The following is a 27,876-nucleotide window of genomic DNA, read 5'->3' as shown; positions in this document are numbered from 1 at the left end:
TTCAGTATTGTTTGAGCACACGTCATGGATGGACACCAGCAAAGAGCAAATGTGCCATATTTTACAGTTATTCTTCGATAAAAACGAAAACGCAAATTAGGATGCATCACGCTCTGCTTGGTGGGACTGGCAGATAGTCATCTACTATGAGTAGACTCCCCTACGACCAAACTTTTATTCCGGACCTGGACTGTCAAGAATTGAACCGTCTTTAAGGAAGTAATCGCTCCGAAGCCGGACGCTTTAGCCATCCTATTGACAGGCATTATATTTTATCCGGACAAAGCTAGGCCATATACATCAATAATTATTCGTCAAAAGATCTGGGATCTTGGTTAAGAAGTTCATATGCATCCACCTTATAGTCCAGATCTGGCGTTAAGTAATTACTATCTGGTATAAAATTTGCCTCCAGAGAAGCTTGTGAAAATCGACTGCCCTAGCTTTTAGCCAATATGAAATTACTTTCAAAATGACAATAAATTATCGAACAAAATCCTAACTTGGATCATTCTAACTATGTAAAATATCCCTTCCGCTTAATGATGGATTTCTTTTTAATAGACCTATTATATCCGCACATATCTATATAGTGTATTCTCTATTGAAGCGTTCTGTTTCCGAGACCTTCTTCATATATAAAGACTAGTGGCGTAAGCAGTTAGCTAAATTTCCATTTTAGCGAGTTTACAACTTTTCAATATCTTTTTGAGTACAATTTGTGTTTTTTTTTTGTAAATAGGCCCACGTCTCGGTAATTACCACGTGATTTTTATTAAAAGTTTTTCCCCGTTTTCTTGAAACTTTTTTTCTTGAGATTTTAGAATAGGATAAAATCGCTGAAGGCCAGATAAGGTGGATAAGAAAGCAATTTGAAGCCCAATTGACATATTTTAACGATTTCATTGATTTGTGTATTGTCTTAATGACACAATACCATGCTTCCTTTTTCAATATTTCCGTTTTTCGGCCTCCAGATACTCCTTAGTTAAGTGTGCCACGATGAATTTTGCGCACATTCTTTTAACACAAAAAGCTGCTCCTTTGTTGGACATTTGGATATGGTTGCCATACCAACTGATCGATCAAAATCAAGTTCTTGTATATAAAACTTTTTTACTTGACAAGATATCTTTACAAATGTTAGATCATTTTTCAAGAAAACGCTATCGGTGCAGCCAAAGTTGACGTGTTTTCTTGTTTTTGGTTGATTCTAAGCCTTGCATCACCTGCTGTGAAAATTATGTACGTGTCTTTTGAATGTTAGATCTAATTTTATAATAATATTTTTATAAATATATGAATTCGCCTACCTAGCACATATAAATATATATATATACGTTAGCATCTCGTTTTCTGTGTGCTGTGTAAATTTTCAAAGATTTTTTAGATTATGTACATGTGCAAGTGAGTAAAACTTTTTTTTATAAACATAAAAATTAATAAATATTTAAGAAAATAATATTTCGTGTTCACATTAAGCTGTGAATAAACTTTCATTTACAACTTTTTAACCAATTATCATCCTTCATTTTAATTAACGATCTACTCGTTCCTCCTTTAGCCATTAATGTGAATAGTTTTTATTGTTTTTTAATTAGCACCAATGGAAAAAATCAATAAAATGAAATAAATCAAAAAATTTGCCTCAAGACAAAAATATACCTTCTTACAAGCAGGGTTGTGAATTTATTGATTAAAAAAATTTGTATTAAATATTAGATTTTCAATTTTTAATCTCAACATTGGTTGAAATAAAAATAATTTAATAATAATAATTTAAACAATAATTAAAAATTAAATTTTAAAAACTGAAAATATAATTTTTAATTATTTGAAAAAATAAAAATTAATTTTTAAATCGGTTTTTGGGATCAATATTTCTTTTATATTCTTTAATCCCGTATTTGGAATTAAACTTTTTTTTTATTTTTCCTTCTGGTTTACGAGATTTAAAATTTAAAAATTTATTTAATCAAAGATTTTCTGAGATATAAAATAAAAAATAAAAATTTGCACCGGTATTCGAGAGTTAAAATTTAAAAATTTCCTTTATTTAAAATTTTCGGAATTACAATATAAAGAAAAAAAATTATTTCAAACGTTCATTCAATTATTCTTTTGTATGCATTATTTGCAACCCTGCTTTCAAGAAATTGTGGATACATACCCTGTTGAAAATAGTACTGCTTCTTAACTGGACCGTTTACAAATGCTTTTGCACCACTACTGGCAGACTTATTTCATAACACCAGGTCTAGAGTTTTCAATATAAGGTGTCGTTGCACTATTTTGATTACAGCGTTTGGGTCTTTGCGTTTTTGTTCCATTAAACAGCGACAGAATTATAAATAGAAATTAAGAATGAAAGTTTTTATCTAGTTGCGATTATTTCACAGTTAATATAACCTTAAAGTAGCACTTTAACTTTTCAATATTGGACCCACGATGGTCTTAAAATGTATTTATTTTTCCCTGTTTTTCCTGCAGAGTATGCATGTACAAAGATTTGTATAACTGCGCATTTTTTCTTATGAGTTGGCTAAGTGTGAAAATCAATGCAAAAATATTGTCTATAAAAACGCAGATAATCGGCTACAGGTGTTAAAAGTTACCAAATCGTTCATTGTGATAAGCGGAAGTGCTCATTCTGTACATTAAAGAGACATTATTTAATTGTTATAATTTTTTAATAAGTGTAAATTTAAACAATGAAAAAAACACCGTAAGTCTTAGTGGAAAATTAATATATTAAAATGAAATGTATACACAAAATGGAAAATTAATTTAAAAATAAACTTAAAAGGAACATAGAAACTATATTGTTAACTAAATTGAAAATGTTTATCCTAAATAGCATTTCAAATTAAACCGTATTTTTAATAAAAAAAACTTTCATCAATTTAGCATTACCTTCGGCGAGGAATATAACTCAAGTTGCACTAAGAGATAGTTAGCGAATTCAATCGAAGCCGCTGCCATGCTTTAAATTAGTTAAGATATCATTTGTTGATATAAAGATTACCTGAAGTTAAACTAATGCATCTATTTGAGACTAAGCAGAGTATTTTATTTAGTGAAGTTCATTCACCAATTTGGCGTTATTGGGTGATCATGATATGGCTTTGTTTTCAAATACAGACACGAATATATATTAATGATTCGTTTTTTTTCGACTTATTCGATATTTCTTTGAACGATTACCTAATTGTTTTGTTGTATTTATATAGAATTCATGTCATAGGAAAAACTTTCAAACGGTCTGAGGAAATTTATTACAGAATTAGTGGTTGATTGTACGTCATTCTGTTTGTAGGTTCTGTATATAGGTTTTCTGGTAACCAATGATGACCTTTTCATTCGGATAAAAACTTTTAACTTAACGCCACTTTATAAACATATATCTTTTAAATTAGATGTAGATCTTTTGACTTTTCTTCAAGAGGTTCTTCGTGATCAAGGTGTGGAATATTGTGTGCCATTTTTAGGTATTTTTTTTTAAATAAAACAGTCTTAAGTCTTTTATTTTGTAGCTACCTTTTTAAAAGCTTTTAACCTTAAAGAAGTTTTTATAAACGAATTTGATTTTAATCGTTCAATTTGTGCAGCTACAAGTATATGCTACAGTGTTCGGATCTGGGGAATTTCTTCAGATGTTGTAGTGTTGGACGGACATTAATCCATACTTAATTTCGTGAATATATCTTGTCAAATAAAAAAGTTTTTCGTTCAAGAACTTAATTTTAATCGTTCAATTTGTAAGGGAGCTATATGCTATAGTAGTTCGATCTGGAAAATTTCTTTGAATATTGTATCGTTGCCTTGGACAATAATTAATGCCAACTTTCGTAAGGATACCTTGTCAACTAACAAATTTTTTCATACAACGACTTGATTTTGATTGTTTAGTTTGTATGGCATATGCTATACTAGTCCGATATCGACGGTTCGGACATGCAAAATTTCGGAGCTATATCTTAAAAACTCACAGACTTATACATGTATATGTATTATATAAACAGACATACGAAAAAAAAGACCTGGTTTAATCTCAGCTCGTCATGGTGATCATTTTTTATTTTATAGGGCCTCCGCAGTTTCCTTCTGTGTGTTACAAAACTCGTTGCAAACTTTATACTTGTATACCTATTTTTTCCGTGTTTGAACACTCATTTTAAGAGGAATATGTCGAAATAAAGTTTATTTTGACCTATATTTGAATGGCTCTAAGGCCAAATACTACAGAGTATAATAGTTTTGTTCACCTAACGGTTGTTTGTATCACCTAAAATCAATCGAGTTAGATATAGGGTTATGTATATATAAATGATCAGGATGAAGAGAAGAGCTGAAATCCGGGTGACTGTCTGTCCGTCCGTCCGTCTGTCCGTCCGTGCAAGCTGTAACTTGAGTAAAAATTGAGATATCTTTATGAAACTTGGTAGACATGTTTCTTGGTACCGTAAGACGGTTGGTATTGCAGATGGGCGTAATCGGACCACTGCCACGCCCACAAAACGTAATTAATCAAAAACGAATAAATTGCCATAACTAAGCTCCGCAATAAGATACAAGACTGTTATTTGGTACACAGGATCACATTAGGGAGGGGCATCTGCAGTTAAAACTTTTTTTTAAAAAGTGGGCGTGGTCCCGCCTCTAATAGGTTTAATGTGCATATTTCCTAAGCCGCTAATGCTATAATAACAAAACTCACTGAGAACTAATGTTTTTAGCACCTCTATCGACAGTGTGAAAGTGGGTGAAATCGGATGACAACCCCGCCCACTTCCCATATAACGGTACTGTTAAAAACTACTAAAAGCGCGATAAATCCAGCACTAAACACGCCAGAGACATTAAATTTTATCTTTGAGATGGTATGATACGACTTTATAGGAACCGCGTTCAAAATTAGACAGTGGGCGTGGCACCGCCCCTTTTTAGGTGAAACCCCATATCTTGGGATCTGCTTTACCGATTTCAACCAAATTCGGTACATAACATTCTTCTTATATTTATAGTGCGAAAATTGGTGAAATCGGATTACAAACACACCTATTTCCCATAAAACACCATTTTACATTCTATCTGATTCTTTCACTTTCTACTATGCAAGCAACAATGATTGTATCGAGGTAAAACTTTCCGTGAATAATGCGTTAAAAGCACCACCTTGTGACTAAAAATTATCTAAATCGAATCAAAACTGTTCAAGCCCCTAGGTACTGAATATGTGGACCCCAGTGCCTATAGTTGACTTTTTCCTCAAAATATCGGTCAATGTATAAGTAAATGAAACTCTCGATAATAGTATATTTTTGTGTCAAAAATGAGTTGAATCGGATCAATACTTCCTATAGCCTAATATAAAGATTTTTGAGCTTTCGGATGACTTTATACCGCATCTATCGGCCAATATGTGAGTTATCTCAATGAAAATGAGAGAGCGTGTTTTACTCATAACAAGGTATCTTTGTGCCTAAAATGGATGATATCGGGGACCTAGCCATCATGTAAGTAATATCAGGATTTTCGAACATTCGTCTGACTTTACTCCATATGATTGGTGATGGTATGTGAGGTACCTTAATGAAACAGTGGGAGCATTTTATTAGTTAGTGTGGCATGTTAGTAGTATGTGGTATTGGCAAAAATTGATGAAAACGGGTTAATACTAATCTCAACGTCCATATACTACTTATAATGCTTTTCGTTATTCTAACCAGTTTTATGCCGAATATGTCGGACAGTGAGTATTAATATTTTTTTTTTCTCAAACGAGTCTACTATTTGATTTTGCGAGAATATAAAATGTTCGGTTACATCCGAACTGAGCCCTTCTTTACTTGTTTTATATTTACATTGAACGTTCTCAACCTTTCTAAATATATTCATTAAAGTCGTTTGATCCAATAAGACCTTTCAGCTTTTTGTCGTTAGATGGTATTCTTCCTTCTTTTGCGCTTCCAGAGCAAATTTTTTATGAAAATAATTTTTGATTAAAAGTATTAAAAATATAAACATGTCAAGCCATTGCATGTACTGGAAACCCATGTAAAATTTTTGCAATAGAATTTCATAAATTGTGCCACTGTAACAACTGTACTGGTCTAATAAAACGTATTACCGGCTACAAATTTCTATATCGGCACTGTACTTAACAAACTCACGAGCGGACAAATAAAAGTTCGCAATTTTCACAACATTTCCCTCTTTTGTTTGCTGTCGCTCTTGTTTCTCGTGCTCTATAATCGCAACACAATCTAATGCAAAAACAATTATCGAAACGTTTGTTGTTGTAAACGCTTTAGTGCTCAAAAATGATAGTCAAATGTTATTGTTATTTCCACCACTATTCTACAAACTACCTAATACATTTCTAGACCAAATATACAAATGTTGTTCCTGTTGTTGTTTAGTTTTGAAGTGTGTTTTGATATGGTTTTTGCATTTACTCAGTTTGCCTTTGCACAGGAATAAAACAAAGTGAAATGTAAAAACAAAACAAAAATCACATATACATAAGAGATCATGTAGGTGTATGTGTACATATGTTTGAGTATGTGCGTACGCATACACTCGCAGCTTTTGTGTTGCGCAGCGTCACGTTGTACACACACATACAATTAAATTAATTTAGCTTATTTGTTGTTATTATAAATTGACTTGAAACAGCGTTTTTGTGTTTAGTTGCATTCCAGCAACGTTTGCGCTCATTTCTCGAAACAGAAGAGTTCTGAAACAAAGAACGCAAACGGTTCATTCTCGTGTCCGCCGCTACGTATTTCAAAAATATCCTACAAGTATATCCTGCGCCTTTATTTTATCGTCGATTTTCGGTTGTAGTTGCTGATCGTCGAACGCTGATCTCGCGGTTCATTCCAAAACAAAAAAAAAAATATATTTTTCAGAATTTTTAGACTTGTGAATTTATACAAAAACTCAGCAGGTTGGTGTGTTTGAAAACTGATGTGGTTTTTAAAATATCAAATAATTAGAGTATTTTTAAATGTGATAATAAGCATCAGTAGAGTAGCTGTATAAAATCTGAAGAAAATATTCAAACATTTAAAAATAAAGCCAAAAATATCCCTTGGAAATATCTAAAAATTCACCGAGAAATATTAATTTACATATTTTTTAAAGTTATTGAAGTGAAGTAAAATTATAGATCCTGACAATAATACTATGCTTTATGATATACAAAAGTTTTAATCAGACAATTTTGAAATATTTTTTCATTAACGTTTTTTCATCGTAATTTTGCATGGAAATTAAAAGTCACTACTGAGCCGTTATTTGTAAAATAATTTTAATACAATATGTGCATATAAAATAATCAAATATGTTTCGCTTTTAGATATGTCAGTCTTGTTCGGAATATAGATTAAAATCTAGCCAAACTCTGAAATTATAGGAAAAGTTTTTTTTTTTTTAAATAAATTTTTCCGTTTTCGGGCAGGCAATCTTATCTCATAAGTCCTGAGTGTATTTCTGATAATGAAAAGGTGTTTCATAAAAGCTATCTGTGATTTAGTTGCGGCTTAAAACTTGTCGATAAAGAAATATTTTTGATAAACAATAATTAGATCAAAAATTCACGCGGGTGCATAATGAGAGACAAGTTCGCGTATATAGAGAAGGATAGACGGACAGACAGACGGCCATGGTTAAATCGACTCAGCTTGTCACGCAGATCATTTATTTGTGGGTGTTATAAAACTTCGAGAGATGGATAATGAATTTTGTATATTTTTATTGTTGCTTTAATTTAGGTATTTATAAAATCAATAAAATCGAGATTTCGATATCGATGGTCAATGGCCGGTTGCTATTTGATTAATATAAAAATCTCGCCGCCTTAATTTTAATAAACCTTCTCTATGTTATTTTAGCTTGGTTGTTTATATTTTTATGACATAAAAAAATATTTTTTTTAAGATGTAGTTTATTTGATTACAAAACTAACTGCTCTTTTTGGAAACGTCATTTTTATATGAACCAAAAAATTCAGTGCTAGTTAAGAGGCTTTAATAGTTGATGTAAATATCACAAAGATTTAATCACTTACGACAATTTTCTTGTGTCCAATAAGCTAAGCGCCTTAAATAACTATGTTTTCTTAAAATATAGCGCTTCTGTCATCGCAATAACAAGAAACCATCGAAAACAAACCACAAAATATAAGATTGAATCACGCAAGCAATTTAAAAGCTGCTAACGTGTTTGTTTCTATAGACTGATTTAATGAGTTCTTTACCTATTTATAATTTGTATGTTAGTACTGGGATCTTTATAAGATTGTGGCGATACCAAGAAACATCGTCAGCTTTGTTTTATATATATATTTTTTTTGTTCTTGTGAATTTGACGGAAATCAACGGAGATGTAGAAACATTTTAAAACACTTGCAGGAGTGTATTGAGGGTATAGCATTGTGATATTTTATTCGTTGAGATAAGGTCTCTGTCCCTTACCAAAGTCATAAATGTATAAGAGCGTTCATTTGCACTTGATCTTCTGCCAATATAATTTATAATTATAGAGCACGTAAAGTATTTTAATTTAAAAGGTATTAGTCTGCAATGTATTCTTCAATAATCAAACTTTTTTAATCTAAGTATTGCTAGTATATTGTTGGTGGAATAAAATTTGTGTGAACAATGTTTTTTTTTTTTATTATTTGAGTATGCCAACTCCGTTTATGCCACATATTAATTTCTTTTGTTGATAATATTATGTAATTATATAAATATGTATTTGTATATTTTTGCATATTCAATTTCAGTATGTCGTCTCGCGTTTTAGAAGATTCGCCAAATGCGCAACTCGATAAGACAATTTTGGAGCGTTATCGCAACCTACCTTTAAAGGAGAATATTGTGCAAGCCACTTACGTGTGGATCGATGGTACCGGTCAAGATTTGCGTTGCAAGGATCGTACACTAGATTTTATACCAAAAGATCCCAAAGGTAAGTCCATAAAGCAACATTTCTACCGTTAAAAATAAAAAATAATAATGCAAGTGTTACACCGTATCAAAAGGCCCGCCTGCATGTGGATCAAGTGTGTGGAAAAAGACATTGTAGTGAATTTCTAATACGAAACTATGGAATAGTTAAATAGCGATAATGTGTAGTAAATATTTATGGAAAGTAGTATGGGCAGACAAAAGTGCGCTAATGATCTATGCTGGAAATCTTATTGATATAATTATTAATTTTTTAAGCTGTGAAAAGCGCAGTAGGAGCTAAAAGTACTTTAAAAGGTCAAAACCCTTCCCTTCCATTAGTTTTTATATGGAGTATCTCAAATTAAATGGTTTTTGAAAATAAGCATCAACTAGCCATAGAAGGACATCTCGGAAGGCAATTCTTATTCAATTTACTTACTGGCTCTTTTGATCGGATAAGTGAATACCCGTCTATTAAATTTCTTTAGCCAATCAAAATTTTTTTCAGATCTTGACTTTCTTAAACGAGTTTTTTTCTTTCAATAAGGTAGTACTAAATTGTCTTAAGTAGTAGAACTACTGAAAAACAGGTTCATAATTATTATTTTTTTATATAATTTCGTGCGGCTGTAAATGATCAGTAATTTTTCTAAATCGATAGTTTTTTTTTATAATTACATTGCATCGTGCAATTATAAAACACACATCCTACACCCTCAAGCATATTGGGTAAAATTCCCCAAGTTTTTGCGGTTGAAATATTTATATAAATACAAAGTGCTTATGCGAGCTTTACTCAGTGCTTTCATTTTTATTTTTTATAGATTGATAGGAATATAATTGATTAGTCTAGTGAAAACGATATCAACGACTTCAATAGTTATTGCTGGTAGTAATCAAAAGTATAGTAAGTACAATACAATAAAATATACATGTATTATATAATACATATTGTATTTGTACCAGAACATGTAGTTCTATATACTTGTATATTCAAAGTGTTGACTCTTATAGTTGTTTTTTATTTTAATAGAATTTTAATTGTATAAAAAATGTATGGCGTACCACTATACATAAGTATATGAACACATCACTATCTATAATATATATGTGTCTGTTAAGTAGACAGTAGATAGAAAAAGTTAATGATTTCTTGACGCAGAATTTTTGTTATTATTCACTTTACGTAATGTTTCGAACAAAAATTTATTAATTGTATTTTGCATGTATGTCTTTTCGTTTGCGCACTATACAGACTGCCTTGCAGCTATGCTTTGTTTAGAAGCAAAGGTTAGCGCCTAGCGAAAGTTTTTTAAAACTGTGGTTATAGATTCTTATGTATGTATGTTTGAAACTTTGCTTCCGGACTTGCACAAAGAAAAAAATCGCATATTTATTAGACCTTATAAATGTGTTGAAAACAAGATTATATATTTGTGTTCGAAAATAATTTGAAACCGTTTATCAATTAACTATATAAGTTAACCATTTTTACTTTTGAATGATGCTTAGCTTAGTTTCTTCTAAGGAAGAAAAACCTTCAACCTGTTGAAAATTTATCGTCATTAGAAAAAATGTATATATATTGAACAGACAGCCACAGAAAAAAAATATTAAGGGTTTTCAGAAATCAGTTACAGAATCCTCCCATTTGTGGTAATTTTTCTTGCCTTCAGTTTTTAAGTTCTTAGCTTGATAGGCACCCTTAAATATCCCCAAATCGTGCAGAGCTATTTGTTTTACTATGTGGTACTAACCACTTGAGTACTGATATCATTTAGATTATCTACTAAAATTATCTGCCAAAAACCGTTTATGAGCTGCATTCATAGTAAATTTATTTCAAAAAAAGCAATGGATTTAGACGATAATATGTAGGTATTCGACAGTTTCTTATCTGTGATGTTTCAGAAGGGAGTTCAAAGGCAGGACGTTGAACCGTTAAGTTCACATATCGCTTGATTACTTTGAAGTATGAATAATATTTTTTACATATTACGTATCAACCAATGTGCTTATTAACTGACTGAATTGAAAATGAGGGGAAAAACTTTGGATAATAAGTTCAACGCTTTTTCAATTTGTTTAAGTGAGAAATTTCAAATATTCCACATAAGGCACGTAGGGTATTGGTTAGTAATCATTAAAGTCAACTTATCGTTTAAACTTGCCAATAAATATACATAACGGTAAGTTAATTTGTCAACACTAAAAATAAGAAAAATGTGACAGAAAACGTTTTCTACTCCAAAAATGCTTCTTTCAAACATTTAAGCTTTGGAAAATCCTTGAACTAGTACAATGTTTCACTAATAATTATAATTATGACATTGTTATATCCTGAACAGTGTATATTTAGTTTGCCATGAAGTTAGTAACACCCAGAAGGACACTTCGGATACCCTATAAAATATATGTACCTACATAAATGATCAGCATGACGAGCTGAGTCGATTTAGCCATGTCTATCTGTTTGTCTGTCTGTCTTTATATAATATCTATATGCAAACTAGTCCCTCAGTTTTTAGGATACGTCCTTTTCTCCCAAGATCACCGCCGATATCGAACCATTATAACATATAGCTTTCAATCAAACTTCTGTGCAAGCCAAGTTTTTACTGTTTTCAATAATCGAATATCCAATATACTCATAAAGATTTCGTTTTATCTTTTGACCACCAGTAAGCGCTGCCTTATTATTTAAAGTTTTCCTTCACATTATTTAGCCATTTCACTATTATTCGTATTCATACTTGAGCTTGCCAAGACGCCTAATGGATTTTTTTGTAAACTTTGTAGTTTTCTTTGATTACATATGATTACTTAGACATGTTTATAATACAATTTACACATTTTTATGATGCCTGAAACTTGCGTTTACCGATAAAGTCTGATAAAGTATTTTTGCTTTGCATAAATTTGCGTCGCACTATCTTTAGATAAATATCAAAAGCATATTACATATATTTTGTGCATATAAATATAATTATATATTATATATATACGATCATATGTAGACACTTAACGGAAGACGGAAAACTTAAGCAGGCTTCGCCAAGTGTCCGCTTAACTGTGAAATAAACGTTATCAGCTTCATACTAATTAACAAATTAAACTAAACTCTTTCACGTCAGCTTTTATGGCCATAATTTCTAGTCAAGTTAAATGTACATACATATTATATTATAGCGCCTTTACACTACGCTGCAATTAAATAAAATACGCGTCAGCTCAGTTTTATTTCAGCAACCGTACAGATTAACTTCGTACAATGTTCAATATTTGCTTTCATGTGTGAACGCGTTCTCTGTGTGTTACTTATTAAAGAATTTAACACGTCTAGCGATGAAGTTTTAATTAGATCTGTATGCACAGAGCATGCGCGTTTATAATGAATTCACATGTCTGGCCAAAAGAAGCAGAGTTTCTTACTTTACTTTGTTATACTTTATATTCGTTTGGGGGGGGGGGGTTGATATCATTAATTTCGAATTGTATTTATTTTCAAGGTTAATCAAGCGCTTTAATATATATCGTTGCCGAAAATGCGAAACAGCGTATCACCAAAAAATTACAAAATGAGCTTTTTATTGTTTACGTTTCACTATAACATATTAGATACATACACACACGTACAAAATTTTAAGCTTCTGCTATCAGTTATAACCAAGTTTGAACCAAAATAAATATTTTGTTTGAATATGAGCAGTTTATATTTTCGATCGTTTTCGCCTCACCTGTAATATTATGAAAAGTGAAGTTACGTAATTTTTCTTTTTAAGTGACGTTAAATATATGAACATAATACTAGTAAATTCAATGGAATGTGACTGGTTTATGATATGGTATTCAATATTCAAAAACACCATCTGTCCAATAGGTGGATAGTCTACATTCATATCAGATTCGCATCTAACTACTTTAAATTTGACTGCTAACTTTGTAGTTGCCAGTAACTTAGATCTACTCTACTATTTTTGACTGTTGGCCACTTTCCGCATAGTTTCCTATAAAATTGTTTACCTGTGTTATACAGAAAAAAGTTGTTAGGAAATATATATATTTTTTAATATTCGATGTAACAAAAAGTCACCCCTCTGCCGCTCTGCACAACGGATAACTAAAATCATTAAAAAAGACATTGCTGAGCAAATCAGTCTAAGCTTAGCGCAAATATTTATGTCTGTGGATGCGCTATAACCGCTTGCATTTATCGCTATTGCAATTTTTTGCACATTTCAAGAGTACATACAATATTTAGTGACACAATTATGGCAGCAGATGTGACACGTTAGACAAAAGTCAAACAAGCGCTCCGCCTTTGAATGCACTGCAAATCAGCGTGTTTGTAAAAATTTCTAAGTGCCCTGCCGTATGAATGTCCATGAAAACCGTTATGTGCTAATATGCCAAATCATCTCCATAAATATGCATGCAAATGAGTGGGAATGTGCGGGCATGTGTATATAAAAGTGTGTGGGTTTGACAGAACATTCGTCAATGCGCGCGCTTTCAATGTGCAGCTTATGCACCCGTTATATCATTCACAATGTAACCACAAACTAGCAAACTAGCTAATTTTAATTTTGTTTATTTTATACGAAGCGTGATAGTAGTTTATGGGAAGCGTTGGTGCAGTACCCGCTTGTGTCTATGCACTATACTCGAGTCGATACATACGTACTTATGTGCCATGCACACTCATACACACCCATACACCCACAAATAGTTAATAATTCATAGTTGGTGAATTATTTTTTTATTTTTAGTATCTTGATAGATCTAGAGACATTTGTCTGTCTGATTTTATGTACATGATTACTTATTTTATTTTCATAAAATTATTTTACCGCTTATTAAAAAAAAATATCTTTTTCTAGCAAATTATTTAATTATTCATTAATATTTATGAGTTGTCTCCCAGTTAGGCATATACATATGTATACTTTTAGCAGCGCTGATTTTAAGTCTATATTAACATCATCTGCTTTTATTGACGTCACAACGACCTTTGTCTATTAATATTACTACCCGACGATGATTCTGTTGTTTCTAAAAGGTCTAGGCTTGTTAAAAAATACTTTAATTTGATCAGCGGCCCTCGAGTTTGTATATAAATATTTCATTTACTACACACAATTAACGTGTCGTATGCGTGATTTGGATTATCTCCACCAAGATTTTTTTTGATTATTTGTCAAGCAAGTTTGTGAACTGCACATAATACGAGCGATACTAAAGAGGTATTGAGATTAGCTTCGAAAACTTTGGCGTCGGTTTCAAAGTTATTTATTGCTTTTTACGTTCTCTCTTAATCTTTTGTTCTATTTTTATTTTTTCGGCTGCGTGTTATACTGTTCTGCGTTCACTGAAATTTTACCAATTAAAATCAATATTTCGTAAAGAAAAACCAGAACTACTAATTTGACTTGACGAAACAACAAAAAAAAACAACATCATTTTCAAATACTCGTATTTTAATACAAATCTTAATTATCACCTTCAAACAAGGCTTCTGAACCAATATAAGCATGCCAACCTTTAATCCAATTTTCTATACATTTGTTATAAGCCTCGGCTGAGATGGCCTTCAGTGCCAGTTCAGCGCATACTGGTTTTTCTAATTTCGCCTCATTTTTGAATCGCCAGTCGCCATATTCTTCGACAGTTTCGACGTCATATTCATAAACTCACGTCTCGTTCCTCGTAATGAAACGGTTTATAATTGTAAGGCAGTCAGCTACGTTGTCAAGTATCTTTTTTGAGACCTCTACTAATCTTCGTTTTTATAAATGATTCAGACCTTTTGGTACGAGTCAAGCATTGCCACGCTTCATCAACCGAAATGGTTTAGTCGATCCATAAGAGATGTTGAGATCCTCTGCTATCCCTTTGATATCAACACAAGGGCTCACAAACACTGTTTCTTTAACTTTTTCGATGTTATTCTCATTAACAGCGGGTGATGGACAACTCATATGAGGCAAATGTTCGATGACTTCACGACTTTTACTGATTACTTTGCGACTTGTGTTCGTGATGAAGTAGACTCCCCCACTTCTGTAACATTTTCAATGGTTTCGTACCCATGATTCCATTGGAAACAGAAAATTTCAAACAAGCTTCAAGTTTTTTTCGATGGTAAAGATCGACAGGCAAAGTTTTTGGCGTTGTAACCAAACAGCTGCTAAATACAAACTAATTTATACATACAGATCAAACTTCACAAGAACATAAAAAAAAAACTCAAAATGTACAAAATTGTACCAAAAATGCAAAAAGAGAAAAATTATCGATTCGATTTCCCTTCGCAGTTTAAATGAACCAGATCGAGTAATTTTTGATCATATGGTACCCTGCGTATGAGCAATTTATTTAGCGAAATGTAGGAGCCCTGGCATTTCGTTGCCAAACAACCACATTTCCCTGTACCTTTTTTACAAAACGGCTTTTGAATGTTTTATCATCAATCAATGCGATTTTCGCTTGAGTAGCTGCGCGAATCATATTATATAATATATTAGGATTGCGAATGCCTGTTTGCGCTTTAATACCAGTTTGTAACGCACCCGGCGATATTTTTTTATTTTTCACATTTTTGGAAGTTTTTCTCTGCATGTTAATGTTAAAGAAATTTTACCGCTTCTATTATTAAGTAACGTGTCAACATTGCGCTTAATTTTTTTACGTCATCAAAAGCCGATATGTACACAAAATTTTGTTATCGTGAAGCATAGCTTTAATAAAGAATATTAGTATATTTTATATATTTTCGTGAAATATTAAAGGTACCCTGTTCAGTTTGCATGTGAAAAATTTTGTCTGTTAAACGTTTATATATTAGCGTTTCAAAGCGACCGTAATTGAAGAATATTATGTGTGGGCAGGGCGTATGAGTGATTTTTCGTCACATATTTCTTGTCATCTTCCTTTCATTTTTATAATTTTGCTAATAAATACAACATTCAATACCACCATTAATATATACATACATAAGTATAGGCAAGAAATCAGTAAAGCAATAAAAAAAATTAACTTTGATTTGATTTAATATTAGAAAATTTATTATGAGTACCGTATAACAACATTATCCACACAATTACAAATGTAAATTAGTTGTGTTTAATTTTAATCACTTGCTCATATTTAAGTAAAAATTAATTTATGTCAGGATTTGAGTTTTTTTTACACAGATATTTTTTCCTTGAGTTTTTACGAGCTTCAAAGCTTTAGCACAACAGAAATATAAAAATTTATTAATTATTTTTGTAATTCGGTAGAATTATACTATATTCACATTGACTTAGCTTATAGCTGGCTTAATTTATGCATAAATAGGAATGTACCAAGCAATTTCGCCTTATAAAAGTTTATTAGATAATAGTGTTCAGAAAATTTATTATCCTATAAATGACATTGCATTATTTGCAAATGCTTCACTACAAATTCAAATGAAAAAAAGAAGAAAAATCGTTCGGCTGGCCCAAGGCTTTGATACCCTTCACAGGTGCATTTTCTATAGCATAAAAGAGTATAAAAAGATTTTTACTTGATTTTGATCGGTCAGTTTGTATGGCAGCTATATGCTATAATGGTTTGATCTCTACATTTTCTTCGGAGATTAAACCGTTGCCTTGGACAATAAAACACGCTAAATTGCAAGAAGATATTTTTATCAAAAAACAAAAAATTTCCATATAAGAGCTTGAGTTTGATTCGTCAATTTGTATGCCAGCTATTTGCTGGTGGTCCGATATCAGCGGTTCCGACAAATAAGCAGCTGCTTGGTGAGAAAAGAACACGTGCAAAATTTCATTTCGATATATCAAAAACTGAGGGGCAAAGGTATAAATTGCCGTGAGCTTATACATACTTACCCCGTTGAAAGTAGACATATTTTTGGATGGTTTTGCTATTAAAGAAATTCAGAAGAGCTAGATCGCACTTGATTTAGCAAAATAATTTAAACTTAACAAAGTAAAGATTGTCTTTTTAGAAGTATAGAATTTTCTAGGGGGAAATTTTTTTTGGAAAACATTATTATTTTGCACAGTGGGGTTATATCCACTTGTAAGTCAGAATAACTCGTTTTTTCGGAAATTTTTTGAAAAAGCATTTAATTTAATAAATAAAGACATGTAATGTATATTTATCCCAAATGTTATTTATTTTAATTACACTACTCAACAAATCTGAAGGAAAATTTTGAAACTGTTATGTTAAGTGGTCTGTGGGGGTATTTGAGGTGCCCTAATTACGAATTTGAGTTCAAAAATTTTCCATCAATTTCCATTTTTGTCATATTAGTAAATATTGGTGGTTTGACCACTACACAACAACACAAAAAATTCTACGTGTTAGGAAATTTTTACTAACAATTTTATTAAATTATCCAAGGACTGACTAGACTTAATTTTAATTTTTGACAGAATGGTCGCCTACCCAAAAATCTCGTTTTTGGGAAAATTTACGATTTTAAATCGAAATTTTTATCAAGAATCTGACTCCTTCGATTGTTACAAGGAAGATCGTGTAATAATCGTGGGTCGATTGAACCAGCCTTTTCGAAGAAACGCGTTTAAAGTTTAAGTTAATTCTTGCAAAAGCGTTCATATCTCCGACACTATTTGCCGGATCAACTTCAAATTTTCGGAGACACATATACATATATGTACATTAGATATACATATGTATGTACATATATGCAAAATAAAAAAATCGATTTTTTGTATTTCACAAGAGGGTACAAACCCTTAAGTAAACTTAGCATATGGTATTAATCGTTGAAGTGAAAGGGTTTAACATTTTTTTAAGATTTTAAGAACTTTTATAAGTTAGTGATTATTGACGTTAAGTAAAAAATCATGAGCTATTCTTGTCTATGTATATGTGTGTACATTTGTTCTTATTTAGAACCAACCTACGACAAAACATTAATTTGTGTCACACTTATTATTATAATACTAAATGATGAGAAAACACTTGAGTTTCACTGAGAATGGTGTCATGGAAATTATTCACGAGACAATCGGATACTTGAAATTGATATCGCCGCTATTATTGAAATAGTTTTTAGTTAAATAACACAATTCCAGCGATAAAAACCTACTTAAAGCATACTTTACATAACAATAATGAAATTTTTGATAATTACAACTGCTGTACATTAGTATATCGATTTCTTATACAATTGAGTGCAATATGGCGCTAAACAAGGACATTATATAAATTACTATTTATATACATACATACATACATATATATATATATATATATTGTTTTTTTGCGTTCTGAAATTCTATACTTAAAACCCTGACATCAATAGAAAAAAGCTAATATTAGCTAGCAAATGGACGCACATTTCGAATTGTCCTTGTTAATTATAAAAATACCCAACTAATTGCAAAGTCTTTTAACTTCATTAATTCAAGTAGGACTTTTTGCAATTGTTTTTTTTTTTTTGTTTTGCGAAGCACTTTTACGAAAAGTCAATTGCACGTGTACAAGTATTTTCCACTAACTGTATATAAAACCACTTATGCACGAATAATTTCATGAGCTACTCAATTCAGTCGTAATTTACTTAAGCGGAAACGAAGGCTTACGAACGATACACTCGTGTGCATGGCTGTGGGGATGACAAGCGGACAGACGGGCAATCTAACAGGCGATCATTTGCATTGTCAATGAAATATAATTTAACATGAAAGTACCCAGATAATTTGGAACACTTAAATATGGCTTACGAGCATACACAGAGTGTGTCAGTACATACATATATAATCAAGCAAACGCGTGTAGGTCCACACCATAGACAAGGGAGGGTGATACAGTTAGAAACTAGCATAGACATTGATAGCTTGCTATTTTTTTCACTTTTATTTAATTTTCCATTATTCTTATTATTTTTTGCACGTCAAACATGTAAAGTAATTGCTTGCTACAATTGCGTTATTAAATTACATTTAGGCGCAAACAGCAAATAAAATAATAAAGTTACTCATACGTATGTATGTATGTATATATATATGTGTGTGTATGTTTCTTTGTGTGTATGTAAATAGACACGGCATGAATTTTCGCACTGCGGGACGCCACTTTGATATGAAATTGAATACTATTTAATATTTTAATTAAATACGACACAACAACAAACCGCAACAATTGTAACCGCCAGAGCACAGCAGCGCACAGTGTTATAGCTGCTCGATTTCAGTGGCAGCTTTGGACGGCCAATTGACAGCTCACAGCTTAGCCAGGCAGAGAGGAAGATAGGCAGCTAAAAAATGCATTAAATATTCCAAATTATATATATATTTGTTTGCGATTCAGAAGTGTTGTTATAGACAGTGCTGAGACTATTTGGAGGCGTCCATCTTATTTCATAAACAAATCGCGGAATTATTGTTTAAGCCTAAGCAGAACGTATTGTTATGCAATAAACTTATGCTAGGAATGTTCGCAAATTACTTTTTTTGATTTCGTTATCTTTCGCCTTACATCTGAGTACACTTTACTGTGCCCCTAATCCAACATAAGTATGTGTACTGTATATAGTAAACGGCGTGGCGTAAGTTAGTAGTAGGTGATAATAAAGTTGCGCATCTCTGCACCTGCTGCAATTTGTCAATTCGCCACGTTTTGCATTATCATTGCCGTCATGTAATGCTTGCGTTAATTACATAATCAAGCGTTTATTCGCATTTTAATTAAATACAATGAGTTTCGATTTAATAATGAGTATGAATAGTAATTATAAAAGCATTCAGGAAAATACGAAAATCAGGAAAAAGTGCTAACGTATGATACTCGTATAACAAATTGTATTGGGCTTTTATATACAATTAATACATGTTATCTTCAAAACATAGCTTGAGAACAACTTAAAGTTTTTAAAGACGTTAAGAATAAAAGCTAACTTTTTCATATTTTTTACTGCCAACCTTTTAAACCTAAACTAACCTCACTATACTATGAAACATTTTTTTGAACGATATTGAAATTTAATGGACCAACGTGCCTTTTTAAAAAAAAAAAGAAGCGAGTTTTGGGAATTTAAAATTGTTTTAAATTTTAAAGATATATATATATATATATATATATATATATATGTAATATAAAGGCTGGAATCACTGTCGCAATATCTCATATATATATGTACAAATATATATTTAAGAATATACAGTTAAATTTTTGGAGAAAAAAAAATTTTTCGAATTACTTTACTGCCTATCTTCGACGACGCAAGAAAAAGTTCCTCCACTGCGACAGTGCTTCTAGCCTTCTCCGTGGATGAAATTTAAAAACAAAGCTTTCTCTAGAAGATATTATTCATAGAATGGATTGACCTACGGCCAAAAAAAAAAAAATATGAAAAATTCATAACACAGCAGCGTTTATATAAAGTTGAATTTCACTCAAAGTTTTCATCGTTTTTGGAGTGCTAAGGTTCGAATTTTAATCAGACCAAAGAACTGGTAGAGCATTGTATGGACAACTATATACAGAACATGCAAAAAAATTTGTTAGTGATTGGAAATTAGAAAAAAGTAGTTTTGAAAAAATCGCGCTGAAGATAACCTGATAGAGCGGATTAAATTGAGCGGATACACTTTAGAAAGCTGTAAGTCGAGAGCTATTTGCGTTATTTTTGAAGATATTATCTATCAAAAAATATGAAAAAAATATTAATTTTATTTTTCAATTTCTTACACAAGATGATCTATAGATAATTTTTCTATGCACAAACATTAATGTAATGTACATAGAAAATTAGCAATTATCTCAATGTCACATTTCCCTACTAATTATTGCCTTATTGACAATGATTTTGCTGCTAATTTAGAGTCTTTACTCTTTTCCAATTAGGATTTGCTGTTTGGCGTTGTGTGCTTTGCATATTTGTCTTCCATCATTGTTGTTTTTTTTTTTGCTTTCGCTTATACATATTTTTCAATACAATACAAACTCTTTTTTGTTGTAGCAATTAAGGTGTGTTCACACATAGCATGGAAAAGTGCTTTTGCAACCAATGGTGCTGTCAAAAATTGCTTGCTCGTATAAAACCTGAAAAGGTCGAAAGTCGAAAAGTATATTTTCATTTGTCGGTCATAAATTGCGAAAGTAAATTTGCATACTGTGACTACTTTATCTACAATTATCTATTAGAAAATCAGTTTAAAAGTTTACTTTAAACTTGCTGATGTTGCACATACAAGTTTACTTTTTCTGAAGTAAAAATAAGTAATCTTATTTATTTTTTTAATTTGCTTATATGAAGAAAATATCAACAGTAGTGTGGCCAGTTCTATACAAGAGAAATTAAGAAATTCAATAGTAACTTTGTGCAAGGAAATCAGTTTGCAAGGCTCATTGCACTAGCGAGTTTACTTTTTTTAAAGTAAAAATTAAACTAATATTTTTTTATATTTTATGATTTGCTAATCTAGAGGAAATATCCACTATAGTGCATGTGTCCCCCAGTTTTATACGAGAAAAATAAGGAAATTCAAAAGTAACTTTTTGCAAGTGCTTTAAAGATCTAGAAAGTAGGCAGTCGGGTGTTGTTACAAGTAAATTCGGAGATAGTGCCACACATTTTTTCGCAATTTATTCTACACTTGCTGATGTTGTGATATTCTGACACACGTGATCGCATTACATTTATGAAAGTTGCAGACGGAAAGCGGAAGTGATCTCATAAAGTTAATAGTGCAAAGTACTTTCTCAAACTGACATTGCAAGCAACTTTTCGTAAACGAAGATACACTTTTGAAATCACTCTACTTGCCACGTCTGGCGACACCTTTATTCGTCCAGTTGACAAATGAGCGCCTATTGATAGCATAAATTGGTTATTATTGCATTTTCTGTAATTTTCGCAATTTTATCAATTTATTGGTTGCATTTTAACACCGCGATTTAAATGCACTTATTATTGACGGAACTGATATGGATACTAGGGTGTGTGTGTGGATGTTTTTTTCGCGCATGCGATCGAAAATTATAAAATGCATAAATTGATACGATTGTATAATTGATAAAATTTTTATTAAGTTTATTTCGTAAGTCATTGAGTTTACTGACGGAAAGTGTCATATTGTAACACTTTCATTATGTAATTCTTTTATTCTTGAATATTGTGTTAGTCTGAAGTGGTTATAGTCGTATAAATCATGTGACATTTTCTAGCCACAATTTATGCTGTACTTTAACATATATTTATTACAGAAAACCTTGCCAGAGATATGAAAGTTTCAATTGCGAAGCGATCGTTATAAAAACAAAATTCTATAATTTAATAATTATAAGCTTAGCATGCATCAAAGATTGCTATAGAAATCTACAGTTACAGTGTGTTAAGTGGTTATATCGACTTGGGAATTTCAAACCATTTAAACTTTTTTTTATATATAAATCAAATGTATATATATTTAAAAATGTTCTGAGAAAATTTGAAATGGATCCGGCAAATAGTTTCGGAGATAAGGGCGTACTTGCAATCGGCTCCCAAAACATCAAACGCGTTTTTATTGAAACACTGCTTTCAGAGTCTGTGAGGAAAATATTTTTGAAACGGCTAGACTAATGGAGTTGAAACGACCTTCTTAGATATATTTGTCAAGTAATGATTGAAGAAATGATAATATACATTTTCGATATTAATTTTGATTTTTTAAGCCACTCTGAAGTGTAAATTTTGTCAGAAAAAACGACTACTATTGGGAAGCCGCCATTTTGTCGAAAATCAAAATTTTGACTAGTTCTTCAATCATTACATGTATTCATCTAAAGTATTGTAATAATATATTTTTGGTTTTTGGATTTAGTTAATTTAAGCAGAAAAATTTGTACCGGTTAACGCAATTTGGCGAAGGTTCTACTGGCGATCGACTATGGGATCAACGGAATTTCCAAAATGAATCGCCGATTATTAAAGTACATACATTAAATCCCATAAATATACATTTTTGTATTTATTTATTAAATAAAATACCTCTTTATTCGCTTCAAAAAAAGTCGCAAAAACTACGCGATTTTTTCTGAATTATTAATAGTTATAACCCCTTAAGGAGATCGAAGTTTAACCATACTAATAATATTTTTTTTTACAAAAAAAAAATAGTAGAGTACACATTTTTAATTAAATTTCTTTATAAACACTCATATTAGCATATCCACCTATTTTCAAGTTAGCAAGTCTAATATGTGGTTTCGAGTAGTAATACAATTCGAGTATGTAATACAATAGTGATACAGCGGACTTGCATATCTGTTCGTACCAAACTAGAACAAAGGATATGGTATCTGTCCACTTTTAAGCGAAATTTTATATATAATAAATAACTGGACATATTTGAACAATATTTAGTACGTAAGATTTTCATTACGTCTCCAGTTAGAAAATAGGCATGTTCTTAAGTTTAGATGTCTAAATAATAGATTGTTTAGTTAACAAATATATGGAAGGAAATATATATTCCTAATATATGGCAATAAGTTCAAGGATCTCTGCTCTTCCGGTTTACTTTATAAAGAACATAACGGTGGATTTAGCCTAATGTGATTCTCTATAACTTGTATGTCTCATTTGCTGAATACTCTCATTACTCTAATTTCGAATTTATCGTAGTCTGATTTAATTTAAAGTAAGTGTTTCGTATATAAAGCAAAATATGTATTTGCAATTAAGTAATAATTAATATAATATAATTGCGCATAATAATTGGGTTTGACGAGTTCAAAGAAAGCAATTTTCACTCCTTTGTTATGTTTTCATTATTATTATTAATTTTTTTTAAGCGGAATCCGCTGGCTTTACTGTTGCCAACGAAAATCTTATAATATTGCACTTGTGCACGAGTATTTGCGTTTAATTTAATAAAGGAGTGTTAAACAAATGTCGTCTCGATCAGCTGTTGGACGTAAACAAACAAATACATACCTACATATAGACATACATACATGTGGAAATAACACAAAAGATAGCGCACACATGTGTGAATGCATGTATGTATGAATATGTACATATATTTGTATGTGTGTACATATATAGGTATTTAAGCGAATTTCGTAGCAAAACAAATTATCTTAATTATAAGATGCAAAGAAAGGCAGGCAGTGTGAATTTCGAGCAAAATAAAAAAGAAAACAAAAAACAGTGTACAAATATGTGTGAATATTTACATATGAGTGTCATGAAACGCTGTCGACAAGTCACCGAAAAGTAACTCAGCTATTCAGTGATTCATATTATATATATGCATCAAGTGCTATATATTCACACGCATATGTATGTATATATTTATATTAATATATACATATATATATGTAGATATGTAGAATTGCTCGAATTGCATTCAACAATGTTGCTGATATTGTTGTTGTTTCATTCACTGACGCCGGTAGTTGTGATTGGCAGCTAATGTTAAAAGCGAAATAAAGCAAGCATGAAATTGTTTGGGGAAGCAAAATGCCGCTTGTGCATACAAGTATACATACATATATACATACATGTAAATTTGTATGGATACATGTGTTGCTTTTCCGCCAAGTTTGGCAACCTCAACGACCTTCAGGCGCATGCATTCATATTATTGCACATATGTATGCGCCAAGCGGATCAGGTGGTCTCTACACAATTTTACGCGCGCCACACTTAACATTGTCTTACACGCCCTTGCCTGGTATCTTTCCAAGCAACTTTTGATGTTGTCTGCAAACTAATTTAATATTTAGAATTTGTTAATTATGATGTGAATTAATATGAAACAAAAAAGACGAATTCTGAGAATTAAAAAAATAATTACTTCTATATTAGTAGTTTTAAATTTAAAGTGCATATTTATACATATTCTAATAAAATGACAATACAATTTTTAAAGAAAAACATTCAGTATTTTTTGAGTTGCTAGCGATCCTCGACGGCGCTAAAAACAAAGGTTCTCCATTGCTTTAAAAAGCCTTTAAAGATAAACTGATGGAGAAGATTAAATTGAGTGGCTAAACTCCAAATGATTTTAACCCAAAAACTATATGAGATATTAGTTTAAAAGTTTAGTTTTTAAAGGTTAAACTATCGAAATAAAAAAAAAATTATTTAAAGTGATCTGAAATTTTTAAAAAATCAATTTTCTTTTAAAAAGATCTTAAACCTTAAGTTGTGTACCGCCCTAATGTTTGTTGCGGGACTAAATATAACTTGATGTCTATCGATGAGGAATCTGTTAAGCAATTGTGCTCGACTTTAATAGATTAATAGATATTGTAGTGGATGCGAAAGCCATCAGACATACCTATGTACATATTGAAAAGACTTCGTTGCATCCTGGAAGCACATTGAGTCTTCTGTGTTTTGTAGATAAATCCATTCAGACTAAAAAACAAAGCTGCTTCACACAAATACTATAACATATTTTATTAGATTGCATGTATACCTTTAGGCCTTTTGAGGGCTTTAGTTTCGAATTCGTTTATATGGCTTCAATTGCATAATTATCCATTTACTGAAGTGGATGTTTGTGTTTCGGTTGTAGAAAATACGAACAGTCGGACAAATCTGGCACATAAAGTCGCTGAGCGATGGTTTTAGTTTGGGTACCGTTGACCACTATCTTTTTTGCCACTTCTACTTGACATTTCGTGGTAATCAGTCGATCTATAAGATATGATGAGAACTTTATAACAACTCCATAAATTTCATGGTGGAAGTTTCTTCACTTTTTCGATGTCAGGTTAGGTTAGGTTAAGACTGTGTTACTAATAACTGTTACTAAAGGTGAATGGATTGTCCCAACCAACTCTGGTTACAGAGGCTGTAGATCCAAATACACTTATTGTACTTATTTCCACGGCATTTTTTTGCAAATATTCCCATTGGAGTTCTCGCTACTAAAACAAATTTTTCTTTTCCAGATTTGCCTATCTGGAATTACGATGGTAGTTCCTGCTATCAAGCGGAGGGTTCCAACTCGGACACCTACCTGTATCCAGTCGCAATTTATAAGGATCCCTTCCGACGTGGCAATAATATTTTGGTAATGTGCGATACCTACCGTTTCGACGGTCAACCCACCGCCTCTAATAACCGCAAAACCTGTCAGGAAGTAGTAAATAAGTGCAAGGACGAAGAGCCCTGGTTCGGTATTGAACAAGAGTATACATTCCTCGATTTCGATGGACATCCATTGGGTTGGCCCAAAAATGGTTTCCCCGGACCACAAGGACCCTACTACTGTGGTGTGGGCGCAAATAAAGTATGATTAAATGCATGAGCAGCAAAATATGTATATCAGACTTAATTTTTTTTTTTTTGTCTAAAGGTCTATGCCCGCGATGTTGTCGACGCACATTACCGTGCCTGCTTGTATGCCGGCATCAAAGTGTCTGGCACTAATGCTGAGGTGATGCCCGCCCAGTGGGAATATCAGGTGGGACCCTGTCTCGGTATTTCAGTTGGTGACGATTTGTGGATGTCACGTTTCCTCTTGCACCGCATATCCGAAGAGTTTGGTGTAAGTGGTGGCAGCGCATATGCGACCGTTGTGAGAAAAAATAAAAAATTTTATTTGTAGATTGTCGCCACATTGGACCCCAAACCCATGCCAGGTGATTGGAATGGCGCCGGTGCACACACCAACGTTTCCACCAAGAAAATGCGTGAGGATGGCGGCATTAAGTTAGTATACACACATGCAGTTCATCTAAATTAAGACTAATTTTACACTAATTCATTTATTTTCGATTCGTAGGGTAATCCTTAGTGCCGTTGAGAAACTCTCAAAGCACCACGAGCGTCACATTCGCGCTTACGATCCCAAACAGGGTCAGGACAATGCACGTCGTCTTACTGGTCAACATGAGACGAGCTCGATCAATGACTTTAGCGCCGGCGTTGCCAATCGTGGCTGCTCCATTCGTATACCGCGTGGTGTGAATGATGATGGCAAGGGCTATTTCGAAGATCGTCGCCCAAGCTCCAACTGTGATCCTTACTCAGTGGTGGAGGCCATTCTACGTACAATCTGCTTGGATGAGTAGACGCAGTTGGACACACACACATACACACAATTGAAAAGCGAAAGTACTAGACGAAAACGTTCTCTAAAGAGGCAATGAGTCGAGTTACTGGAAAAGTGAAATGAAACCAAAGGCAGCGAATAAAATTGACAATAAAATATTCATTTAGTTTTAAGCCACAAACCGGAGACACTTTATAATTGGGGAAAACGAAACAAAAGCAAAAACATGCAACAGCTTAGTCAAGGGAAAGGTAGTGTTACATAAGTATTTTAATTTAAACTTTCAACTTGTCATAAGTGTATTTAGTATATATGCTTACGAACATACATATACTACAAACTAGCCAATTGTTGGATGGCCAAATGATGACTACTATATACAATAATTCAGCAATCGTTGACTATAACTTTTGAATATCCACATACGTATACCCCCATACGCACATACGTATTTGCTCAATCTTATGCGCGTATATGATTGTTATTGTTACATATACACACACATATACGGTTAAACTATGTACCACCATTTATTTAAAATGTAATTATACTTCGGCTAATATTGCGGCAAGACAATGCTACGGATAATATGGAAAAGACAATTATTTAAGTTTTAGTCAAATAATATTGTATTAGGAATAAAGATGCATTAATGCATACATACAGACATTTGTACGAGTATGTAGGAGGCAAGGAGATTTCATTTACACATACACACATATGTATATCATAGTGCAATATTGTAAACGCCAAATTATTATTACCGAATACGAGACATTATGATACTGTTGATCAATAAACTCCTATAAGTACTAACACATATGCACCATTAAACAAGTTATGATATTTATTAATAATTACTGCATATTTTGTAGCAGTGAGAACCACCGCTGATGGAA

General features: G+C 32.0%; 1 protein-coding gene across 2 annotated transcripts; it reads left to right on the top strand.

Annotated features, from left to right (window-relative positions):
• Nucleotides 1–2,613: 2,613 nt before the first annotated feature.
• Gs2 (glutamine synthetase 2) lies at nt 2,614–27,814 on the top strand. Of its 2 annotated transcripts, none has more exons than XM_014232944.3 (6): nt 2,614–2,725; nt 8,792–8,976; nt 25,872–26,212; nt 26,279–26,470; nt 26,531–26,634; nt 26,708–27,814. In XM_014232944.3, the coding sequence occupies exons 1-6, from the start codon at nt 2,712–2,714 to the stop codon at nt 26,994–26,996; spliced, it is 1,125 nt and encodes a 374-aa protein (XP_014088419.1). In that variant the 5' UTR covers nt 2,614–2,711; the 3' UTR covers nt 26,997–27,814. The 2 variants fall into 2 exon arrangements, with proteins under 2 accessions (XP_014088419.1, XP_014088420.1); XM_014232945.3 differs by lacking the exon at nt 2,614–2,725 and adding an exon at nt 6,685–6,952.
• The last annotated feature ends 62 nt before the right edge of the window (nt 27,815–27,876 follow it).

This window comes from Bactrocera oleae, chromosome 5 (genome assembly GCF_042242935.1).
Source record: "Bactrocera oleae isolate idBacOlea1 chromosome 5, idBacOlea1, whole genome shotgun sequence".
NCBI lineage: Eukaryota > Metazoa > Arthropoda > Insecta > Diptera > Tephritidae > Bactrocera > Bactrocera oleae.
Note: the sequence above shows the minus strand (reverse complement) of the source record. Positions and strands in the feature narration are given on the sequence as shown.